Source organism: Gallus gallus, chromosome 7, assembly GCF_016699485.2.
Source record: "Gallus gallus isolate bGalGal1 chromosome 7, bGalGal1.mat.broiler.GRCg7b, whole genome shotgun sequence".
NCBI lineage: Eukaryota > Metazoa > Chordata > Aves > Galliformes > Phasianidae > Gallus > Gallus gallus.
The window spans coordinates 35,658,066-35,679,848 of NC_052538.1; the positions used below are offsets into that span (position 1 = coordinate 35,658,066).

A 21,783-nucleotide genomic window follows, 5' to 3' on the forward strand; every position below is an offset into this window, starting at 1 on the left:
CAGTGCACACAGTGCTTTGGTGCCCAATGCTACAGGAGGAGGGCACATCCCCAGAGCAGGGAGCTTGTTTGGGCCCGGCCAGTCTGTGGCTGGATGGGGTAATGGATGGGGATGGCAGACAGCACCCTTCGTGTGTTTGTCCTATGCTGCTGCATTTTAGCCCTGTCTCTCACTGCACCAACGTGTCTATCTTAAAAAGGACTTCTGAGTGCAAACATTTGATCCTGGGAGCAAGCAGAGTCATTGGAAACTGTACCAGAAAGAACCGCCCCTGTCCCGCAGCTGTGTTGGAGTCACTCTCGGACTGCCTGCACTTCTGGTAGCTTTGGAACTGAGCTCTTTTTGGGCTGAATGAGAGGGGCCCAACAGCTCCATCAGGAGAAAAATGGCTGCGGGAAGTATAGAGTGCATGTCAACGTGTGTCTAACGAGAGCTGATGGGAAATGCAGGACCGTGAACAGATGCAATGGAATGGCATCCTGTGGGAGGAGGCAGGTCCAGCCGCACACGGCACTGCCACGGGGTACAGGAACGAGTTAATGCCACTGGGGGACGGCTGAGAACAGCGACATTGTTGTTCCCTGATGTCAGCCCAGAAACCCAAACACAAAGAGGTGAATGTAGTGCTATGAGAGGGCCCTTGAGAGAGCTGAATGCTGGGCCTGTGCCGGGGCACCCAGCAGAATTAGAAACGGCAGGGGATGACCAAGTGTTTCCTGGAAGCAGGGGCTGCAGGCAGCTGTCGGCAGGCAGGGCTGTGTGCGTGGGGCACTGCTGGCTGCAGTGGTACAAGCAGGCAGTGTCGGTAGGCTTGAGGAGATCCACGTCCACGAGGGACTCCTGTTTTACTTTATAGCTCAGCGTAAGGCGTCTCATTTCCTCCTGTAGGATGCACACGTCGAGCCCTTCTGCATAATTCAGTGTTGCATTTGGTGGGTGGTGCTCTGGGGGATATTTAGATGGAGCGACAGTAGAGACATTGCTTTGCTTCTGTACAAACTGCACATCAGATCTTCTATGTGAAACGTAGGGAAAAAAAGACAGAGATCTGCTGGAAGGAGTCCGGTGGAGGGCCACAGCGATGATAGAAGGCCTGGAGCATCTTCCCTGTGAGGAAAGGCTGAGAGACCCCACGTTCAGCCCGGGGAAAAGGAGGCCGAGATGGGATCTGTTTATGTTTATGAACATGAAGGGAGGCGGGAGCCAAAAGGATGAGGCCAGGCTCTTCTTGGTGGTGCGCAGCAATAGGATGAGGAGCAATGGCCTAACACTTGTTGTAGGAAGTTTCAAGCTAACATGTGGAAGAACTTTATGTAAGGGTGAGGGAGCACCCTGCAGATCTGTACAGAAAGTCTGAGACTAAACGCTGACAGAGATGTATGCACCAACACACGGCACCACTGCAGGCAGCACGACGGGGAGCCGGAACCCCGAGGGCAGCACCCGTCGGGGCGCCTCCACGGGGCACCAGCGGCAAGAGAGCGGCCGGCCCACAGGCCGAGAGCACGGAGCGGGGCGGCGGGGGACGGCGGGAAGCCCGGGGACAACGCCGGGCGGGGCCGCCGAGGCGCCGAGCTGCCCGCAGTGCGCTCCACCCAGCCGGGCTCGGCCCGGCCCCGCGCGGCGGCCCGCCCTCTCATAGCGCCCCGCGAAAACTTTCCCACAGCCGGGGATGTAGCTCAGTGGTAGAGCGCGCGCTTCGCATGTGTGAGGTCCCGGGTTCAATCCCCGGCATCTCCAGCGGCTTCTTTTTTGCGTCGCACGCCATTTTCTCCCCTCTCTCCAGCTGCGGGAGGCTCCCGCTGCCGCGAATCGCGCGGCCGTTGTCCCGCCGCACCGCTGTGCGCCTGAGGCGAGTCCTCGGGGAGGCCGGGAAAGCAACGCGGCGCTGCGGCTTCTCCGGCCTTAAAAAGAGCACTGCTTTTTGCCGAAAGGAAATACAAACGAGTAAATCAATCAAGGCTTTAAAGGGAAGGAAAAAAAAAATTGAGGGAAAGGAAAAAATTTCGGTTGCATTGGCCGGGAATCGAACCCGGGCCTCCCGCGTGGCAGGCGAGAATTCTACCACTGAACCACCAATGCACGACTTGCGATGTTATATGGATGGTCTGTCCTACAATATATCAAACATTGGGTTTCTGCTGTGCTTTTCTTTCCCCTTTTCTCTTCCCAGCTCTGTGCCCATGAGCAGTACCTCCAGCCGTTATCTCCAGGAGAAAATGTTTTTAGAAAGTCGGCAATATTTGTATACATTTTTTCCTCCAACAGATTAAAAACCCTGTAACTTTCCATAATAAAGTCATCGTCCCTTGAATTTAACAGCATTCAGGCTAAGTAACAGCGGGTTTATCCTTGTATCCAGTGCTGGGAGGGCACTGCCAGAGGAGGCCACCAGCAGAGACCACAGCTCTGCTCAGCACAGCCCTGCTCTGAGGGACGCAGCCCACAGACACTGATACACAATGGAACACAGTGCAGTGATGGGTAATGGTGTAAGAGGGCCTGGACAGTGACGTAACAACGTCACCACTGCAGCAGTGCGGTGCAGTGCCATCACAGCTCCTTGTCCCCCCAGACCTCAACTTCTCCTTTTACGCTGGCAGAAAGTAACAGAGTAAAAGCATCAGGTAGTAACTCTTACTTAGGCTATGCTTACAATATCTCCAGTCAGCCCTGGAACACTTTCTCTAGAACAAAAGAAGTTAGAGGTGGAAAATGCTCATATTGAGAAGAGTTTAACTTCCTGTTTTACTCTATGTGGAGGAAGATTTTACAGATGATCAACAAAGTGTTACCAATCCTGTGCCATTTCCAGAGTGAAAGTGAAACCAGCCCTTACACTCGCAGTTTGCAGCTAAGAGAATCCTTTCCCACGTGCATCAGACAGCGCTCTGCATCCGCTCAGAACATCCATGTATGCTGGCTGAAGGGTTACAGACAGCACGGTGAAGGAGGGGGAGTTGGACCCACTGCAGCTGGAGCACTGCTGCAGAACGTGCTCCAGAAGCACTTGTTCAAGCAGCGTGACAGGCTCATACCTAACTTCTAACTCTAGGGATGTCTAAGACATCCTAACTTTACGATGACTGCACGTGGGAGAGTGCTGAATGGAGAGAATCAAGACCTGTAACATTAGAAAATGATTAGAAAATCATTCCCTTCAGCTGGTTCAAAAATCTTTCTAGAAGCCAAAGGGATGCCATAGACCTTCAGCAGAAACAGAGAAGGAAAAACATGTTATAGGGAGAGAGGATTTTCTTAGATCTTTTTATCCATCAAAAAGAGCCAAATGCACTTCCTTCCATTCCAGGTCACCTTTAAAGGGGCTCTGATCTTGCTGCTTGTGGCTAAGGCTTGACACAGTGCCTTCCTAGCGGCTCTGCTGCTGCAGGGTGGGAGTGATGTGCTCTGGGCACTGGTGCTGCCCCTGCTGTGTGCCTCTGAGGAGGGTGCTGTAGCTCAGGGGCACCGAGAGCATCTCAAGTGCAGGTGGTACAGGTGGATTTGGAACAAGGTAAGGAGTTTCAGACAGGAAGTGCTAAAACTGCTCAAATCACTCTTAAAACTGGAGGTGTGAGTTACCTGGAGTGTGGTAAGTGGACATCGTTCATTCCCTCTTTCCTGCTAGGTATGGCCACACGTGCTCCTGCCATGTGATGCCCGTGTGGCGGTGCACCACTCACAGTTACATTGGGGTTGCATCCATCTCTGTATTGCTATATAAAAATAAGAAAGTGTGATGCTACAAATGTACCTGGACTATTTGCCATGATTCACATTTTCATGCTGAACGGTATTAAATGGAGTTCTTGTAGAACTAATTCCTAAGGAATAACTCAAACCAACCTGAAACGTAACAAACCACCCGGCCATCCCTTCCTTACATTTAACAGACCAGTGCCTCATTCTTAATATTGCCAGGAAAGTCCGGACAATGCTTACTGCTGCCCCAAAATAATGAAAAATGACCGCAGGCCTTTCAAAAAAGCTTCTAAAAACCTTTTAAATAAAGGCTTCCAAAGTGTGCCATTGCCTCTGTTTCCGGAGTGCAGAAAATGCATACCATCCCTGGCAGACTCTGCTATGCACAATAACACACGCACCAGCTTGATTTTAACAGGCCAGGGAGGAAGTTGGGTGCTTAAAAATATCTACCTACCTAAAAAGACAACTGAATCTACATTGTGGAGCCTTCAGCAAAGACTGTTGAAACAAAACAAACAAAACAATTGTGGTAATCTTTTAGGTAAGACTTATAATGTAGAACAAGTTGTCAGAGCAAGTTACAGCTTTAAGGGCTAGCAATTTTGACAGTGTCCCTTTGAGCACAGGGACTGGCAGGACAGCAAAAGGTCACTTGGTCACACTGATCTGCTGCCTCTTTTGCGCTCATCTCCAGGCCCACCAGGCTTGTCCCAATTAATTATTAAAATCTGCAGGGAAAATATTGCTGTAGATAAAAAGGTACAGTCTTAAATTCTGGGGAAGCTGGAGGATGGCAGTGTGGTCAAAAGCAGTGCAGAAAAGCAGCTGAGCCACGATATCCAGCCTACGAGCTTCAGACACAAACACAAGTCATTTACATCCAGTCATATTTCTGTGCTTCAAATACCAGAGAAAGGGAAACTCCTGGATTTTCCTCCCTTTGTTTTCGGCTCAACAGTGCTGGATTACAAAAGGTCACCAAACCCAAATTGACAAGATATATGTGGATATTTAAAATAACTATTTTTTTCCAACGTAACTATTGATTTCTATTGCTAGTGAACTGCATCAGTCCCTTACAATCTGTGGACACCCTGAAAATGTCTGTGCCAGACAGGATTCACATGGCAATGAGCCAAAACCATCGACCAAGCAGTGCTAGTGAAGTGGGCATTAGAAGAGGACAGGAGAGTCCAATCCTGCATTTCTTCATTGATGACGGGGTAAGGCTTTGAAGGTGACTGTATATGCCCTTGGATAGGTTTTCTAAGATTTTTCCCTAATCAATGCAGTGAAGAAAATGTCTGTACAAAAGGCACGTGTATGCATTCATTGGGCTGGTTCTGGTCTATCACTGCCTCAGAGAAATAAAAAAAATAGCACAAATTCCAAAAAGCTTTCTCTGTTCCATACCCTACATGTAATCTCTCCATATGGAATATGTAAAGAAAAAATAAACCTAAAATAATTATTTAAAATATATTTTTTTCCACATTTCCCACAATAAAAATCTTTAAACAACAGAAAATATACACTGGTATTGTCAAAGCAGCAATTCTAAAGATATTGCCTTTCTTCTCTCTCCACCAATGACCTACCAATGACATTTTTATTTCTTATTAGAGCTCACTGTAAGCCCCAGAATAATACCAATGGTCCTCCTGCACTCCTGCACACTGCTGCTTTCCATTTCCTGGTTCTTCTGTAGTTAAGATGCCTGTTCTACCATTGCAGGGAGAGGCCAATTAATTACTGCATTTGTTCCGCAACAAATCATGTGGCCTGTGACCTTATTCTTATAAAAATGTAATTTTTGCATTTGCTCCTGTGACTCAGTCCTGATTTGTTATCTTTACACAGTAGCAAACAATAAGACATAATTATGATGATAACACATTACTTCCGTTTTAATAGAAAAAATGAGCCTCTTTCTCTTTTCAGACACACATACAGACACACAAACATGACAGAGCTTTAATCTGCTGGGTGCAAGGGGAGAAACATTTAAACACTAGCAATACAGCAGCACAGCCCTGGTTCAGGTGGTAGATGGCAGATCTGGTAAGAGGCAATACACTTGTACTTCCGAGTGATACCTGACAGCCACAGCCAGCAATGGGAGTGCTGCTCCATGTTGAATCAGAGCTGTGACTCAGTGCTTTTATTTCCCACTGGTGGGACCTACTATGCATCCTGCTGGAAGAAACATCAGCAGAGGTCCCGCTTCTGCCTCTGTCACTTCCTTTCAACTTCTCTGTGATTACTGCCTTTCTCCCCTCACGAAGACATTTTCCTATAGACAGATCAGGAGAAAACATATTTGTGAATGTATGAACAGATTTTCTTCTTATGATACATAACTTTGGCATGCAGTCAGGTTGCAAAGATAATCTTTATCTTCCCTCGCTAATGAAGAGGAACTGCCTCTGGGGCTAAGGACAGAAGGTGAACTCTGTCTGCATGCAGTTTACACCTGCTGAGCACATGATTCCAGGCATCCCCAATTCCTGGCTGGCAGGTGTCCCAGCAACCAAGCCACGTGCACACAGGCTCAGGAGGTAATATTTTGATCTAGACATGAAATAAAACACAGACTTGAAGGAATTCTGTGATACACCAAGAAACAGCACATCTTTTTTTAACCTTTTACAAATCTTGCACTATGGAAACATGAAGCCCAGTTGTTACCAATCAGTAAGCAAGACAACATCCCAGCTGCTTTTACAGAAGGTTTCACTCCCAGGATTTCCCTGTTATGAGAAGAGTAGCACAGCTCTCGTTTCTGCCCCCTTTACAATTGTGTTGGTTTGGAAGAGTTCATGAACATAAAAGTTCTGAGATGCAGAATGTGCTTACTTAGAAAGTGGACATGGACAGACTCTATAGTCAAGCCCTGTCTTGTTCTGAATCAATCAAAATGTACCATAAATTGGTGCTGACTATGCAGCCACATCCAGGTGGACAACAACCTTCAGGACTGCAAATTGAATGTAAATCCCTGCTTCCTGGTCCCTAAAAGAACCATAATTTTCTTGGTTTGTTTTTTTTCTTTTTCTTTCCCATTTTCAGTTCCTTCTGTTCAACTGAGGTATTCGACAGATTCTGTACCTGAATATCTATGGACTACTAATTCCAGCTATCCCTCAGGATCATGTTTCCTTTTCAAAGGAAAAGGCAGTACCACATCCCCTAATTTGTCCGTGATTAAAACTACTTCCAGCCCAAATATCCCTGACTGTGCAAAACTTCTGAAAGCCAACCCATGCAGTTGCTTAAGGCCTTTAAATGCCATCTAGAGAGCTGATAGCCATACATAACTATTGCAGCTTCCAATTTAGCTCCTGCGGTTACATCTGACCCACGAGGAAGGATTGGGTTCCCATGGCCCCTCAGAAAGGACCTGTTGCTGACATTTAGCCACCAACAGGAGGCCGGAGCACGCCCCAGGGACAGGGGTGGGGGGGAGCTGTGCCCATTGCTCATGCCCACGGCAGGTCGTTTTCCTGTGCCTGATAGAGAGCACGTCTCTTGCTGCCTGTAAAGCACATTGACTAAGCAATAAGCACAAAGAACGGCAATAAAAGCAGTTTCTGGGAGGCAGCCAAGAAGCATGGCTGGAGGCTGATGCCTGGAGAGCAGAGACTTGTAGTCAGCAGGATCCCACATCCATGGCATCAGCTGCATGAGGATACAGGCTGGGCACAGACAGCCCTGCAGGGAGGTGGTTTTGGACACAGACATAGATCTGCTGTTTTGGTCTAGCATGGAAAAGGAGATCCCAAGCACTGGTGGAACCATGACTTCAGTACACTGCAATGTACAGAACAGCCAAGGGTTCAGCCAGGAGGTTTGGAAATGAGACAACCGTGGTGTATCACTGCTGTGTGCCTTCTCACTGCAAAACAACACTGACCAGCTGTGGCAGCCAGCTGTGTCCCTGGAAGCCCAGCACATGGCAAATGGGTTGAGAAATGGAGAGCCCTTACAGATCGCAGCAGGTGCTCTGCCAGGGCTGTCCCTGGCTATCACAGAACAAGGGGCTAATCAACAGTGGTAATCAGAGAGAAGATACACAAAATGTCTCCAGAAATCATGCAATCCACTTCTATGTCACACAGCTCACTTTCAAGTCTCCTAGGCCTAGTGCTTCATTTAACCGTTAGAAGTACAAGACTGGAGATCTGCTATTTTGCATAGCTAAAGAATTGGAGAACTTTTGAGAAGGAAATGATCAATAAAGAAAACCAAGCCTGCACGCCCCGTGCTGCAAAGCCCAAGCACAATCTCCATCCCAGCCCTGCAGGTTTCCTGCCCCTTCCCCTATGGGCTCTGCTAACTATTCCTCAGAGGCAGCAGTGTTGAAGTCCAGCCTCTACTCTGTTAAAAATGGGGCTAACTGCTCACCAGTGCTTCTGCCAACTCTGGTAAAAAATCAGCAGGGATCCTGAGAAGCTGCAGCTCAAGGACGAGATGTAGCAGAGATCACTGACAGGTGGCCACAGGTGCCAGCTCCCTGCCATACTAGAGCTACTGGGAACAACTGGGAATGAAGTGTGAACCTGTCTCTGCACACCTATTGGGCACTGCCTGCTTTTAGAAAGGTGGGCTCTCAGAGTCTGCACACTTCTCTGGGCAGGAGCTCTAGCAGTTCTTTCGTGGATCATCTGTATTACCAATGCAGCAGCCCTACCACAGATCAGTGGCATTAGAAAGGTCCATTCTGTCTGCAAGTAGTCAGGTCGTTCAGACTGAACCTCACTGTAGAAGTGGGGAAGGACCTGCAGTAGGTAAATGATGTTAATATAGCACAGGGCTGCTCCCTGCTACCCAGCTCTGTATGCTGGGAACTGCCTGGGTCCTAAAGTGAAACAACAGCTGAAATCCCAGGAAATCACAGAATCAAAGAATCATTAAGGTTAGAGAAAGGCCTTTGAGATCCCCACGCCCAACCCCACCCACCCCCCCATGCCCACGTACCTCAGTGCCACATCCCCACGGCTCTGGGACACCCCCACAGATGGTGACCCCCCACCTGGGCAGCTGTGCCACTGCCTGACTGCTCTTTGGAGAAGAAATGGTTCCTAATACCCAGCTGGAACATCTCCTGGTGCAACTTGAAGCCACCACTTCTCGTCCTATTGCTGTTACCTGGGAGCAGAAGCTGACCCTTCCTCTCTCCAACCTCCTTTCAGGAGTTGTAGGGAGCTATGAGGTCTTCTCGGAGCTTCCTTCAGACTGAACCATCCCTATTCCTTGAGCCATTCACAACAGGACTGCACTCCAGGGTCTGCCCAGCTCTGCTGTCTGTCTCTGGACACACACTCCAGGGCCTCCATGTCTTTTCTGCACTGAGGGGCCCAGAATTGCACACATACCACTCGAGGCGCCAGAATCCCACAACGTGGTTGCTGGAAGGGCCCTCTGGATCTCTCCCAGCCCGACCCGCAGCAGTCCCTACAGCAGCTGCACAGTGTCCAGGTGGGTTTGGCCCCATCCCCCGCCCTTCAGGTGTGGGTCAGCGCTGCTCAGACCCCTCAGCCTTCTCTCCTTTAGGCGCACAGCCCCGGGGCTCTCAGCCTGTCCCATCAGGAGCTGCTCCAGCCCTCCGCGGGGCTCTCCCAGCAGTTCCCAGTCGGCCCCGAACTAAGGAACCCCTCAGCGCGGCCTTTCCGGAGCGCGGGACAGCGGCGGGGCGGGACGGGACGCTCCTTGTGGGACGGCTGCAGGCCGGGCCGGGGGAGGGCCGAGGAGGGGCCGGGCCGCGGCTGCCCGGATGGCGCCGCTCCAGCACCGCGCGGCCCGGCCCCGGGGCGCGCCCAAATATAGCCCGGGGCGGGGAGGCCGCGGGGCCGCTCCGTGACCGCGCCGCTTCTCCTCATCGCCCGCCTCCTAGAGCAGCCGCGCCGGCGGTACGGGGTAAGGGCCGGGAGCGCGGGGCCTAACGCGCCTTTCTACCGGCACGGCCGCCGCGCGCCGCCAGGCCCTGCCCGCGCCGGTAACGGGCGGCGGAGCCGCGGGGAGGGACGGGTGGACGGACGGGGCGAGGCGGCGGGGAGGGGCAGCGTCCCACAGGTGTGGGGCGGCGGGCAGCGGCCGTTCGGTCGCGGGGCGGGCGGGGGCATCCCCGTGTGCTCGCCTCCATCGCGCGGGGCGGCTGCTGCGGGCCCGGGGCTGCCGGGGGCTCCGGCCCCTCCCCGGCTCTTTTATGTAAGCGTTGGGGCGATGGGGAACTGGCAGGGATGAGGGAAAAGCAGCGTGCAGCTGCGCTGCCAAGGAGCCCGCGGCAGCTCCGTGCCCGCTCGGTGCCCTGAGGAGCCGCAGGCGGGCGCGGTCGGGCCGGGCATGGGCGGCTGTGCGTGTCCCGCAGGTGGCTCCGCAGGGCTCCCGCAGGTGCTGTTCGTCCCTTCGGCCTCGTGGCACAGAGCCCCGCGCTGCGGAACGCGCCGTGCTGCGGCTGTGAGCGCGGCGTGGGGATGCTCAACTGCACAGCAGGGGCACTTCTGGCTTACGTGGAGCACTTAGCATTGCTTCTGGGTGAGAGTGTATGGGTGTAATGAGGATCTCCTGAGCTTCTTCGGGCCCTTATCTCTTCTAATCAGTCATTGCAGCAAATGTTTGTAAGCCCATTATGCAGAAGGGTAGGAGTTGCACGTGGACACCTTGAGTGGACCTGCGGGCTGCGTGCTGTGCCACGAGCAGAGCAGGCCCTCTCTGCATGCTGGGCGGCTGCAGCTGTGCTGGTCATGCTGTGCTGCCGTGAGCTCTCAAGGGGCAAAGTATTGCATTGATGGGAGGAGTGGCGCAGGAACGCATCCCAGCCTTGCAGGCTGCAGCTGCCATCTAGCAAGAAGTGCAGGGTGTCTGCAGAGGGAAGGACTGAAGGGCTTGGAGTGCTGTGCCTGGGGCTGTTACCACTGCAGACCCTTGTGTTTATCTTCTGGTGGTGGTCAGGTTGTGGCTGTGCTTTTTGTGTCTTATTTTCATTCTCTCCGCTGCAATTTCTATGAACTGCTCTCGCTATTCCGTGTTTCTAGCCAGAGAGTTACCCGCATGTGGAGCTTACCCAACAGTTGTTACACCATCAGCATGAAGACAGCCGGGTCCCTCTGTAAGATAATCCCCAGCCGTGGATGAGGAGCGGGCTCAGGAGGCAGCTGTTGGCAGCGTGATGTATTTTTAACTGAAGTTAATCACGCCTTTCCCTTTTCTCACTTGGTGTAGGTGCAGTTCCTCAGCAGCCTGCAGTGATGGGAGCAGTGAGTGATGAGTAGTAATGACTCAGTGTGGTATTTGGAGATCTGACTGTTGATAGTTAAGGTGTAATGTGGTATAGGCTCTTCTATAATAGCAACAAGTGCAGTGTTATTAATGTTAGACACTTACCATGCACATTTACTGTAGCATTGGGTGAAAGCTTTCAGTGAGGACATGAACATGAAAAATTATGCAGACGTTATAACTAATTTATAGTGTTACTTTGTGTGTAACAGTCTATGGATGAGTGTTTTACTTAGTTGCATGTACGTATATGTATACACAGGAGCCCAGTGACAGCAATGTCCTAGGCTGTGCCCTTCTGTATAATGAACTGTTAATCTAGAGACCCATTACTGCCTGGTAATCGGTTGCTAATAGAAGCACAGAAAACTGGATGGGTTCAAAGGCCTTCAGTGCACGCCAGCTTTCCAAGTGAAAGCTCATACAGGTTCCCTTCTGCTGCGTGCTTACTGTTCACGGTGCTCTGCATGTTTTAGCAAATACATAAGAGATATGTGCTTTCCCCCCGACAGTGTCCAGCTTGCAATTATTACTTTACTTCCATCTGTACATATCTTACTGCTTTCATAACAAGGGCTCCCATTTGTAGGCAGCCGTGTAGGGCAACAGCTTGCATCTATCAGGTGCCTCGTTTTGGTGAGTTTACATGCTGGCAAATAGGATTTCAGGAATTAATTTATATTTTCTAAAGCTTACAGGCCTCTGTTGCACTTCATTTAAACCAGGGGTCTGATATTGCAGTTGTAGATGTCAGATGTATAATGCTTGGCTTTCTGTTTGTAGTCAGAGCCTGTTTTTCCAGGGACTAGCTGCGTTGTGTGAGTGTGCCACTACAGCTGGTGGGAGTCTGTTGGTGCAGACTTCTGGAGGAGGAGGTGCCTGTGCCAGTGACCTGCCTGCAGGCATGCTGGTTGCCTGCCCTGTGTGCTCCTGGAGGAGTGGGAAACACTGAGCAGTCGGTGAGTGCTGTGGCCTAGGAGCAGAAAAGGTCTGAAGCAGATCAAACAGAAGTGGGAAGATCTTCCTTTAAATGAGGAAGACCTCATGTAGCTCAGCTGCTTTGTGGGTATTTGTGGGGCAGGCCTGGAGCTACCTGAAAGCAGGTGCCACATGGATGGCTATGGAGGCTGTTCTCAGCAGCACCTGCTGTAGGGCTGTGCCACAGCAATGCTGCAGCTCTTGCTAATGTAGGTATATTCTGCTGCTCCCAAAAAGCACTGCTTTAGAAAACGTTCTGTATTACATCGTGAGCAAACAATTTGCAATCAAAACTCTTCTACATTATCATAGCATTGATTTTTATTTTCTTTTTTTTAGTGGGGCAGGGGGAGAAGCATTTTCTACCTCTAAATAACTGCATTTGATCCAAGTTCCCAGGCAAACATGTAACTGCCTCAGAGGATTCCAAATGCCAGATGAACTCGCCCAGAGTTATAAATGTAAAGTGCCAATGGAGACTGGGTTGGCGTTCCTCTGCTGGCTGGGTACCCAGCCTTGGAGAGGGACTCATTTGCTTCGCAAAGTGTTTCTCAAACCAAGTGTTAGTTCTTCTTTCAAAATGATACTGACTGCGTGCCCCTGCTGTTGGCTGGGAGCTGAGTTCAACTCTGTGTGTAAAAGTAGGCTACTTCCTTGACACGCCTACATAATTAACCCCGTTTGTATGTGTTTTTCTTCCTTTGAGTGGGTACCTGTCTGTGTATGCAGATCTGCGTCCAGTCCTGTACTATGTTTAACATTCAGGGTTTTACTTTTCTCCCTTACTATTTGCCTTGGAGTGGGAGGAGGGAGGGAAGGAGCTGTAGGTAGAGGTATTAGGATGAAGCTGGACTGGTGGGCTGCCTATCAAGTATCTGTATTAAATACAAAGTGAATGAGGAATGCCAGAAAAGGGTAACACCTATACAGTAAGTTTTTCTAACTCTTACTTGCCTTATCTCTAATACAAGTTGCTTGTTTGTACGTTTTTATTTTATTTGGGGTTTGTGGGTGTTGTTTCTTTGTTTTTTGGAGAGTGATGGTAGTGTGTGAAACGGAAGTTGTCAAGATGAAAAATCTAAATAGGAGGGAGAGAAGTCCGAGTTGAACCCTTGTAGGGTTAAAGCAGTTGAGCTGCCATCTCACCCTGGTGGGAAGATCTCGGTTACCTGAGCACAAACAGCAAGGAAGTTGGAAGCAGTGGGGAGCAAGAGAAGGACAAGGGTGGAAGGACTGATCTTTGTTTTCCTGTGGTTTTTGTGTCACGTGCCATGCAGCTCCTTTTGGGCCCGCTCACCGCGTGGGCAGGATTCTCCCCATATGGCAAACTGCTGCTTTGCTTCCACTAATTAGTGGAAGTTGGCCCGTGGGATTTGGGAACTTAAAATTTAGGGTGTAGGAACTTAAAATTTGTAGTGCGGTCTGTGGCTTCAAGGGACTCTAACCCTGCCAGCTGTTTAGATATTATGGGCTGTGTTTCTGTGCTTGCTTGGTGAGGTTGTTCTGGGATAATTACTTTAATTAAAGTGCTGTAACTTGTGTTTAAGAACCTGAAGTAACCATCAGAGGCTTTAGGAGAGGATCTGGAGTGTCATCTTAGCAGCGTTTCGGTGACAGCCGGGTTCTGCATCCGCTGGAAGCTTCTTGGAGTGTAGCTTCACTTACAGCTGTGGCTTGCAGGAATGAGATTCAGAAGTCATGAGGGCATGTGTCAGAGCCCAGATTGTGAGATAACCAGCTTTGGTTGCCTCTCAGTGTGCCGCTTTGTTCTCTGCTGAGTGGAGCAGAGGGCAGCCCAGGAGGTGGGAGATACACAGGCTGAGCAAGCAGAGGTGCTTGGTGGCTGTGGGAGTGCTGCAGGGCAAGCATCTCCAGCGCTGGCTGATTGAAGCTTTAATTGCTGCCTTCTAATATGCTTTCTTTAGTCAGCGTGGTCTGACATGCTATGTAAAGTGTTAACCACTTCAGTCGCTTAAGAAGCAAACAAGAACAGCTACATGGGACATGGTAGATGATTGTGTTGTGTGTGGGGTGTTAATGTGATCCTATTACATCCTTTTTTTTTTTTTCATGTTCTTTGAGCATTTCCTACTGGATGCAGTCTGCAAGCTGTCAGTATCTGCTCTTGAGTAGTACTGCCTGCAGTCAGAGTCCTGATTATGGCCTGGCTCCTTGCAGTCCTGGGTACCAGCACTGCAGCTGCCTTTGAAGTGGCGCAGCCAGAAGGATCAGAAGCTTCATTACAAGGATAGCAGTGACTGGAGAAGTGGAGGCAGCGCAGGGTGCCCAGCTCAGCCTGCAGGGATCTTTAGTTTGGGGTTCACATCAGCCAGTGTTCACCTGAGAAGCTTTGGAACAACTGAAAAGCCCTGGATTAGACAATGCTACCATGCAAATGGCAGGTTATGCAAACCCTAGTGGGGATGATTATAAGTTTTCTATTTTTGAGTCTTCCATTGAATGACTCACTTTATTAGATGTGTTCATTTAAAATGGAATGTGAAGCACCCAGATTCCATGGTAATGGCCTCATAAAGCGCTCCGATATACAACATAACAGATTGGATTTCTTCTCTTAATTTAACAGGTTTTGCGTCTCATACACCATGTCTGATGGCAGCATACAGGGCGTCACACTTACTGCAAAGCTTTACAGTTTGTATCCATCTGTCTCTGCATTTTTGCTAAAGTAGTCATCTTCCTTTGATCTCCAGCTTGCGGTACTGCGTCTGAATCTTCCTTCGCTCCCTCCTCCCCCATTCCTTTCCCTGTGCCCTCCACAGCTCTAGCCCCATACCTCAGTAATTAGAAGGGACTGGAGCCCAAAAGTGGGGCTACGTGGAGAGGGTTGGGAGCCCCACAGGTATGCGTGCTGGCAGGCTGCAGAGTTACACAACCTCAACTGAGATCCCAGCCAACAACGGGCTGCCTGCTCTGTGCCTGGCCAGGCGCTGCGGGCTGTGCTCCTCCTGGGCATCACAGCAGCCTGCTGCGAGCAGTGGGGAGCCAGAGACCTGTCACGTGGGACGCCCTGCTCAGAAGCTTCTCTCGAGGACGGGTGTTGAAATAGTCTCTTTAGAAACAGGATGTAAGTTGTGCTCTGTCTGCTTTTTGGATTGCAAGCATGGGGCTGGAGGCAAAGCAGGAGAGCCCCGTTTTGGCAGTGTTACGGGGAGCAGAGCTCTCGACCACCGGGGGTGTGCACTGAGTTGCTGGGTAGGAATTCAGTGCAGGAGGGAGTGGTTCCTGCTGTGAAGGCAGTTTGTAGTGAGTGCTTGGAAACCGAAAGTGTGAGGTTTGTCCTGATAAAACCTCTTGTGTGGTTCCCGTTTCCTGTAGGCTGGCTCTTCTCCTTTGTGCTGCATTCTGTAGTTTGTAGCACACTTCTGTAGGCAGTCTTGAGATAACTACAAACCTGAGCTGATGCCGCTGTGCATCCCTGTGCACTGGTGCTCTGCTGCCTTGCTGGGAAGTGTCCCCTGTGGGTTGCTTACCACATCTGGGCAGATCACACTGCTCATGGTGCCTGCTGCTCATGCTGGCAGCAGCTTGATCTGTGGCACACCAAGGGCTGTGAGCCCTGTAGCTGAGGACATGGACCCACAGGTGCTGCGCATCAAAACGTGCCTTGAAACAAGGGATAAGGCTTGCTTAACCTGGAGATTTACAGCACCAGACTGTGCTTACAGCGTTATCACACTGTGTGCTGCTTGAGCCATTTTTAAAGACCGCTCAGAATATTTGTGTTCTGGAAGGATGACTTATTTCTGACTGCACTGCTTCTCGTGCTGCATGCTGTTACGATATGTCTCCATATAAAATTCTGAGTTTCCATCACAAGTTGTTGATCGCAGCTTGGATGAGAGTCAAGTTTTATTATCTACTTGGAATAGATGAGGGTTTTTGAGTTTAGGCTCTTGTCTGTATCTGTGGCATTCCACGTGTGATCTTTTGCCATAATTACATGGCCTGCATTCTTTCCTATTTCCTCTTCTGCTCTCTGGTTCATCCTGTTTGGTGCTTGCAGTAGCCCTTTGAGGCTCTTCTGGGACATGGGGAACACCTCCACAGGTGCATGCTTAGCGAGCCTGGCATTTCTCTGCCTGCGCTGGCACTGAGCCACAGGGCTGCCTGGGCCATGTCTGGACTCGGCCATGCTCCTGTCATCCTCCTGCCCAGAGCAGGGCTGTGTGGGTGAGGAGCTACTGTGTGGGCTGGAGGAGGCTGCGGTGCTGGGCCCTGCGGGGGCATGGAATCACAGTGGCTGGAAGGGGCCTTTGGAGCTCCCCCAGCCCAACCTGCCCTGTACTGGGGAGCCCAGCACCGTGCACAGTACTCCAACTGTGCCCCTGCCCCAGGGCAAAGCAGAGGTGAGGAGCACCTCCCTGCCCTGCTGGCCATGCTCTGTGCAGTGCACCCCAAAATGTGACAGCTGACCACACAAATGGTGTATGTCACTGTTTCCAAGAGCTGCTCCCCTCTCCCAAGGGCTGAGGGACCAAGCCTCACGCTGACAGCCAGCTGCAGGGCTAGAAGTTGGCCATAGCGAGGGCACCAAGGTGCCACTCCATTCCTGGTATCACACCATGGCAGAGCTGTTATGTGGCACATGGAATGGCACTGTGGTGTGGTTAGGGTGAAATGGGGTCTGATGGCAGTGCCTTTGTGCGCTGCTGGCGGCCTCGCTCCTGTAGGGTGTAAAGCTTCAATGGGAGAAGTCTGAAGGTGGGAAAGGTTAGTTTGCCAAAAGGCAGTGGTGTAAAAGACACTGTTCTGAAGATTGTGCGTGCCTCATCCGAAACTTCCAAGAAACCAATTTTGCATTGAGCTTTTGTTTGATTCTGATCATCTGTTAAAGGATGGCTGGTCTTCAGAAGCTGTTCATGCATGTGAAGGAGTGTGTTGTGCTGCATTAGCGCTGGTGACAGAGGTGCTTCAAGGCTTTCTGGGTTGTGGCAGCTGTTGTGGGGGGCTTCTTATGGTGGCTGGGGCTGCTCAGACCAATTCCCCCATCTGAGAGACCTGGGATATGTGGCACTGGGAACTCCTGAACTAACACAGCTGTGAGTGGGGGGCTTTGGTCGGTGCCTGCTGGTTCTGGAGGGGGAAACAGGCGAGGTGCGTCTCTCTGAATATGAAGAATAGGTGTAATATTTGCTAGTATCCAAAGTCCCAGCTGTGACCCGGAACGGCTTTTATTCTTTATGTGAGTATGTAGTTTGAGGATTTTAACAGCAAAATGTAGTCGGAAGAAAATAGTACTTCAAGCTACTGAAAAAAATATCACGTAGTTATTTATGTAACTCACTGAGTGTCGAGTTCTTCTTTTATTATATTCATAAATTTGTGCAAACAGCTTGGAAATGTAGCACACAGATTTGTGTGCTTCTTCATATATGCAGTGATACTTCTGGTTTGGATCACGGACAGAGAAAACTTAGCTTTGGTTGGTGCAGCAGGAGTTCTTTAACGCGTAACTAAAGATGCCATGGTCAACTGATGGCAAGATGTGATGTAATTCCTTCCTTTTTAAAGAGCTGGATTTCTTCAGGAATCACAGGATGTTGGTTAGAAGGGACCTTGAAAGACCAACTAGTGCAATCCCCCTGCTGGAGCAGGAGCACCTGCATCAGGTCACACAGGAACACCTGCATCAGGCCACACAGGTGGGTTTTGAATGTCTCCAGAGAAGATCACCCCACCACCTCTCTGTGCAGCCCGTTCCAGTGTTCTGTTACCCTCACCACGAAGAAGTTTTTTCTAGTATTTAAGTGGAACCTTCTATGTTCCAGCTTGCACCCATTACCCCTTGTGCTATCACTGGATGTCACTGAGAAGAGCCTGGCTCCATCCTCATGACAGTCACTCTTCACATATTTGTAAACATGAATGAGGTCACCCCTCAGTCTCCTCTTCTCTAAGCTAAACAGGCCCAGCTCCCTCAGCCTTTCCTTGTAAGGGAGATGCTCCACTCCCTTCACCATCTGTGTGGCTCTGGGCTGATGAAAAGATTTTGTTAGTATGACCCAGCAGGACGCACAGTCCTGGTATCACTATTCCTTTGCCTTAAAAACACAAAAAACTACCGTAATTGTCAGGAATTTGCATAGTTATGTGAAGCAGTGCAGGTCTGTGGGGCGTTGGGATGGCGGTCAGCCCCTGCACCTCCAGCTCTCTGCTGTGGCCCTGCTGAGCAAGGATGTGGGGCTTTGACTCTGCAAGCTGTGTACCCAGGCTTCACAGCTAAACACGATGATTTAAGGAGAAACAAGTGCTAGGACAAACTTCCATTTGTTTTCTTGAAAGCCAGTGTTTTTTCTGTCATGTAAGTTGGCTTGTTGGAAGATGCTAATTTGTTCTTTTGAAACTTGCTTGGATTGTAGAGCATATTGTGTTCCCAGAGCAGGCGTTCGTGAGCCGGGGTCTTGCAGCCTTGTTTGAAGTGACTCTGTGCTGCTGCATAGGGTGTGTGAAACTCCTTGAAGGCTGCCTCCAGTTTGCACTTGGAAGTTGAGTTATTCTAATGACTTGCAGAGACCGTATGGTGGCAATATATAGTACACAGAGTGCTCGGGTATGTGTGTGTGTTTGCCATTGCCACGTGCTTTGTGCAGCCATGGGTGGTGCCTGACCTGATGCTCATTGCCTTTGTGTGTTCTTTGTGTGTGGAGTGGGGCTGGGGGCCCTCCTCCCAGTCACAAGATAGAGGAAAGATGAAGTTGGTCTTTTTTGAGACTGAAGTATAAAGTCAGTGGAAAACTTGATACTCCACGTACAGTCCAGTAAAGGTTGTCTTTGTGATGGGAACACTTCTGAGTGTGTGTGCTGCTCTTCCCAAAAAGGCTGGGGAAGGTACAACTCCTCTCTTCCTGCACAACAATCGGTGCATCAGTACATACAACATCCGTTCCTAAAGCACTTTCTTGCCTGCAATAATGTGGTGCGTTTTCTCCCCTGAGCATGCTGCAAGCATAGTGCACAGAAGTGAAGATGGTATCAATCTTTAAAACAAAGTTTTCCTATTTCTCTTGTTTTTAAACATCTGCGGTGCCACTTGGAATGCCAACTGAAAGGTGGAACGATGCCCGGAGCCTCCCCTGCCACACTGCAGATGCACAGGGGCTCTCAGGGCTGTGTGTGCTGCCTGTGCCGTGTTGCAGCAGTGCTAAGTCCTTTGTGCTGGGGCTGCTGTGCAGAGCTGGGGCACAAAGCTGCCCTTGTCACCTCAGGACTCAGAGTGCTGTCTGAGCTGCTTGAGCTTGACACTTGTTGTTTCTATGCGATGCAAACTGCTTTGGTCCTGGCAGGATGGGTTGGGTTGCGCCTACTTAAGATTCAGGTCAGTTCCATGCAGATTTGTCATTCAGCCCGCAAACGTTGGGCCTTTTAAGAATGTTCCTGACCTACATAGGCCTGGCTTTAATACCTCAGAAGCTAGATTATAGAGTTCTGTGCTTGTTTTAAACCACTTGGTCTTGTCCCCTGCCTCCGCTGCCGCTCATTGCTGAAGGTGCCGTTCCTGGCTGGCAGCACATCGCTTCTGTGCTGTGCCTGGGTAGGATGAGCTGTGCTGGGGAGCTGTGGGAGCAGGGCCCTAATTCCTGATGGAGACGTGGGATAGAGTGCTGCTGGGGTAATTGGTTGTAAAAATGGTTTTGATGGGATGGAGGGTAGCTGAAGGTGATCTTGCAAGCAGATGAGCTGTTCTGCTGCAAGAAGGATGTGGTGGCTATCTGGCTTATGGCAGTGTTCTTGCTCTGCTTTTGCCACAGTATTGTAAGCACTTGTCGTGTATGCAAGTATGTACAGCACCACGTATGTGTGTACCCACGTATCTCCCCGTATGCTTAAATACTCTTTTGTCATTCTGCTTAAGTTGCAAATACCAGAGCATTCTGGCTTGCCTCTGTCTGCATTTGTTTAGAAATCACTGCTATTGCGATGAAAATCGTTAATTAATCTATTGCTACTCTTAAGTTTCAACTTGTCACAACATCGTCTTCATCTTCTACAAATGGTCTATTCTGTGTTGCCTAGATTCTGACATGGTAGAACTGCCTATTAATTTTTATCTTCTTTTCTTACAGTAAAAAATGGCATTTCAGAAGGCAGTGAAAGGAACTGTTCTCATTGGAGGAGGTGCCATAGCAACAGTTTTTGGCCTCTCTCAATTTTCTCAGTATAGAAACAAACACGTAAGTATTAATTATGACTTCTGATAAAATATGAAGCTTAAAATCTGTTTGAGCGTATGTTAGGCTTATACGAATAGCTTTGTTTGGGAAGGGATGCCAAGAGCTCTCAGCTTGATTTGCTGTGTGCTATCTGGAGGATGGCATTAAGTGATGTTTCACCATTGCAGGTCTTTAACCAGTGGCAAAGTATGATTCATGTAAATCACTTTTCTTGTTTAAAAAGTGTCCTTTGGGTACCCCTAGGGATGTGACTTAGTTGCAGGAGGAGTGAGAAATACCATCTGAAGTACAAGTTGCTTGAAGTACATAGAAACACTAGCATTACCTGAGAATCTCAGCTTTATGCAATGATTGTGGCAACTCTTGGGCAGTTGTGAAAACTGATAATTGTTTTAGGGTGGGATCTGTAGGAAGGCTTCTGTTTCTGGTGGCATTGGTGTCTCACTGGGTGGGTACAACCTAGACAGAGGTATGCTCAAGGCATGGTTTAAGGCTGTATTTTGGGTAATTAAGGCACACTGATGAGATAAAAATTCCCAGAGCAGTGAAGGAAGATGGTGAAAATGTACTGATAAAGTAAGATAGTGGTGGCAGAAAGAGATGTAGTAGATCCTGGTTCTAGTCTATGTGTCACTGCCATAGGACCTTCTTCCAGGTGAATTGGAGCAGCCATGTTTTGTTGTTTTGTTTCCTACTTCTTAATGCAGAAACCTAGGAAAAACATCAGCATGAGGAGCAAGAGTTGTGGACTGCTTTTAGGCAGAGCTGGTGCTGATCAACGGCTACTGGTTTTAGACAAACAAATACCTCTTATTTCAGTGCAGTTGTGCTGTGCTTGAGAAGTTCATGTGTTTGTATGCCATGCATGTAAAGAACACATCTTCTCATCTGTTAAGTGTAGGCAGTGAGGCTGCTACCTCACTCCTGGCCAACACTGTTTGCAATTGGTGTTCCATACAGCTTCAAGTAGGTGCAGTCAGAGCTCTGGCCTGATTTACTTCCATCTGGTTTTGGAAAGAGCTTAAGCCTTAAGAGTGGCACCTCATCCTTCCTTTCAGATGATAACCAGTTTAGCAGCTAGGTGAGGTGCTCATTTCTCAGGGTGCTTTCTGCTTTTCACCTTAGAAATGCAATTGGTCAGCTCCTTATCAACAGCAAGTTACCATGAGCTGCTTAGTACCATGTATTTACTGTGAGTTCCCATTCAAACCACGAGAGCTGAAACCCAGGGATACAGGAAGATCTTAACTTCATGAAGGTGTGCAGGATGGGTCTGAATAAATGATCATCTGAATCTTCTGGCCGTTTCCATGTGCAGAGGAGTACAGTTGAGATATTGGTAAAGCAAATGAGATGAGTCATTTGCAGGGAACCTAGCTGGAAAGTGGATAAGCCAGGATCCTTATAGCTTCAGATACTGTTGCAAAAAATAAAGCCTAGCATTTTAAGTGAGCTTCCCATTGGACTGCCTGTTTTGAGCCTAGCTGCTAATCTAACTCTCTCTGGAGCCGTTATCCATAGGATATTACAATCTGCCTTCATTACTGTCGGAAACTGCAGCTTCAAATCTTAGGACTGCTAAATAAAAGGAGTTGGAAGGCAAAACTGGTCTGGATAGATAATTTGT

At 49.4% G+C, this 21,783-nt stretch overlaps 1 protein-coding gene, 1 long non-coding RNA gene and 2 other non-coding genes across 15 annotated transcripts in view; 2 read left to right on the forward strand and 2 right to left on the reverse strand.

Annotated features, from left to right (window-relative positions):
• The first annotated feature begins 1,668 nt into the window (after window positions 1-1,668).
• Window positions 1,669-1,740, forward strand: TRNAA-CGC. The gene has a single exon. It is a non-coding gene; the product is annotated as a tRNA-Ala (tRNA).
• A 271-nt stretch (window positions 1,741-2,011) lies between these two features.
• On the reverse strand, window positions 2,012-2,082 carry TRNAG-GCC. The gene has a single exon. It is a non-coding gene; the product is annotated as a tRNA-Gly (tRNA).
• Window positions 2,083-5,585: 3,503 nt separating this feature from the next.
• On the reverse strand, window positions 5,586-9,399 carry LOC107053901. 2 transcript variants are annotated; one of them, XR_001467683.4, is made up of 2 exons: window positions 8,854-9,399; window positions 5,586-5,998 (listed from the first exon to the last, which is right to left on the reverse strand). It is a non-coding gene; the product is annotated as an uncharacterized LOC107053901 (long non-coding RNA). The 2 variants fall into 2 exon arrangements; XR_006939854.1 differs by having other exon boundaries at window positions 8,683-9,399.
• The window catches only part of GPD2 (glycerol-3-phosphate dehydrogenase 2), a 64,320-nt gene continuing 51,544 nt past the window's right edge, over window positions 9,008-21,783 (forward strand). For 3 of the 11 annotated variants that reach the window (XR_006939853.1, XM_015290194.4, XM_040703790.2), the window contains exons 1-2: window positions 9,551-9,621; window positions 20,049-20,156. Coding sequence is in view for 10 of the 11 variants with exons in the window: in XM_015290194.4 (XP_015145680.1) it covers window positions 20,055-20,156 (102 nt within the window). In the remaining variant the exon portion in view is untranslated. Of the gene's footprint in view, window positions 9,184-9,550; window positions 9,701-9,741; window positions 11,943-14,171; window positions 19,595-20,048; window positions 20,157-21,783 lie in introns of those variants that run through there. The other 8 variants (XM_046943870.1, XM_015290195.4, XM_046943869.1 and 5 more) reach the window with 8 other exon arrangements.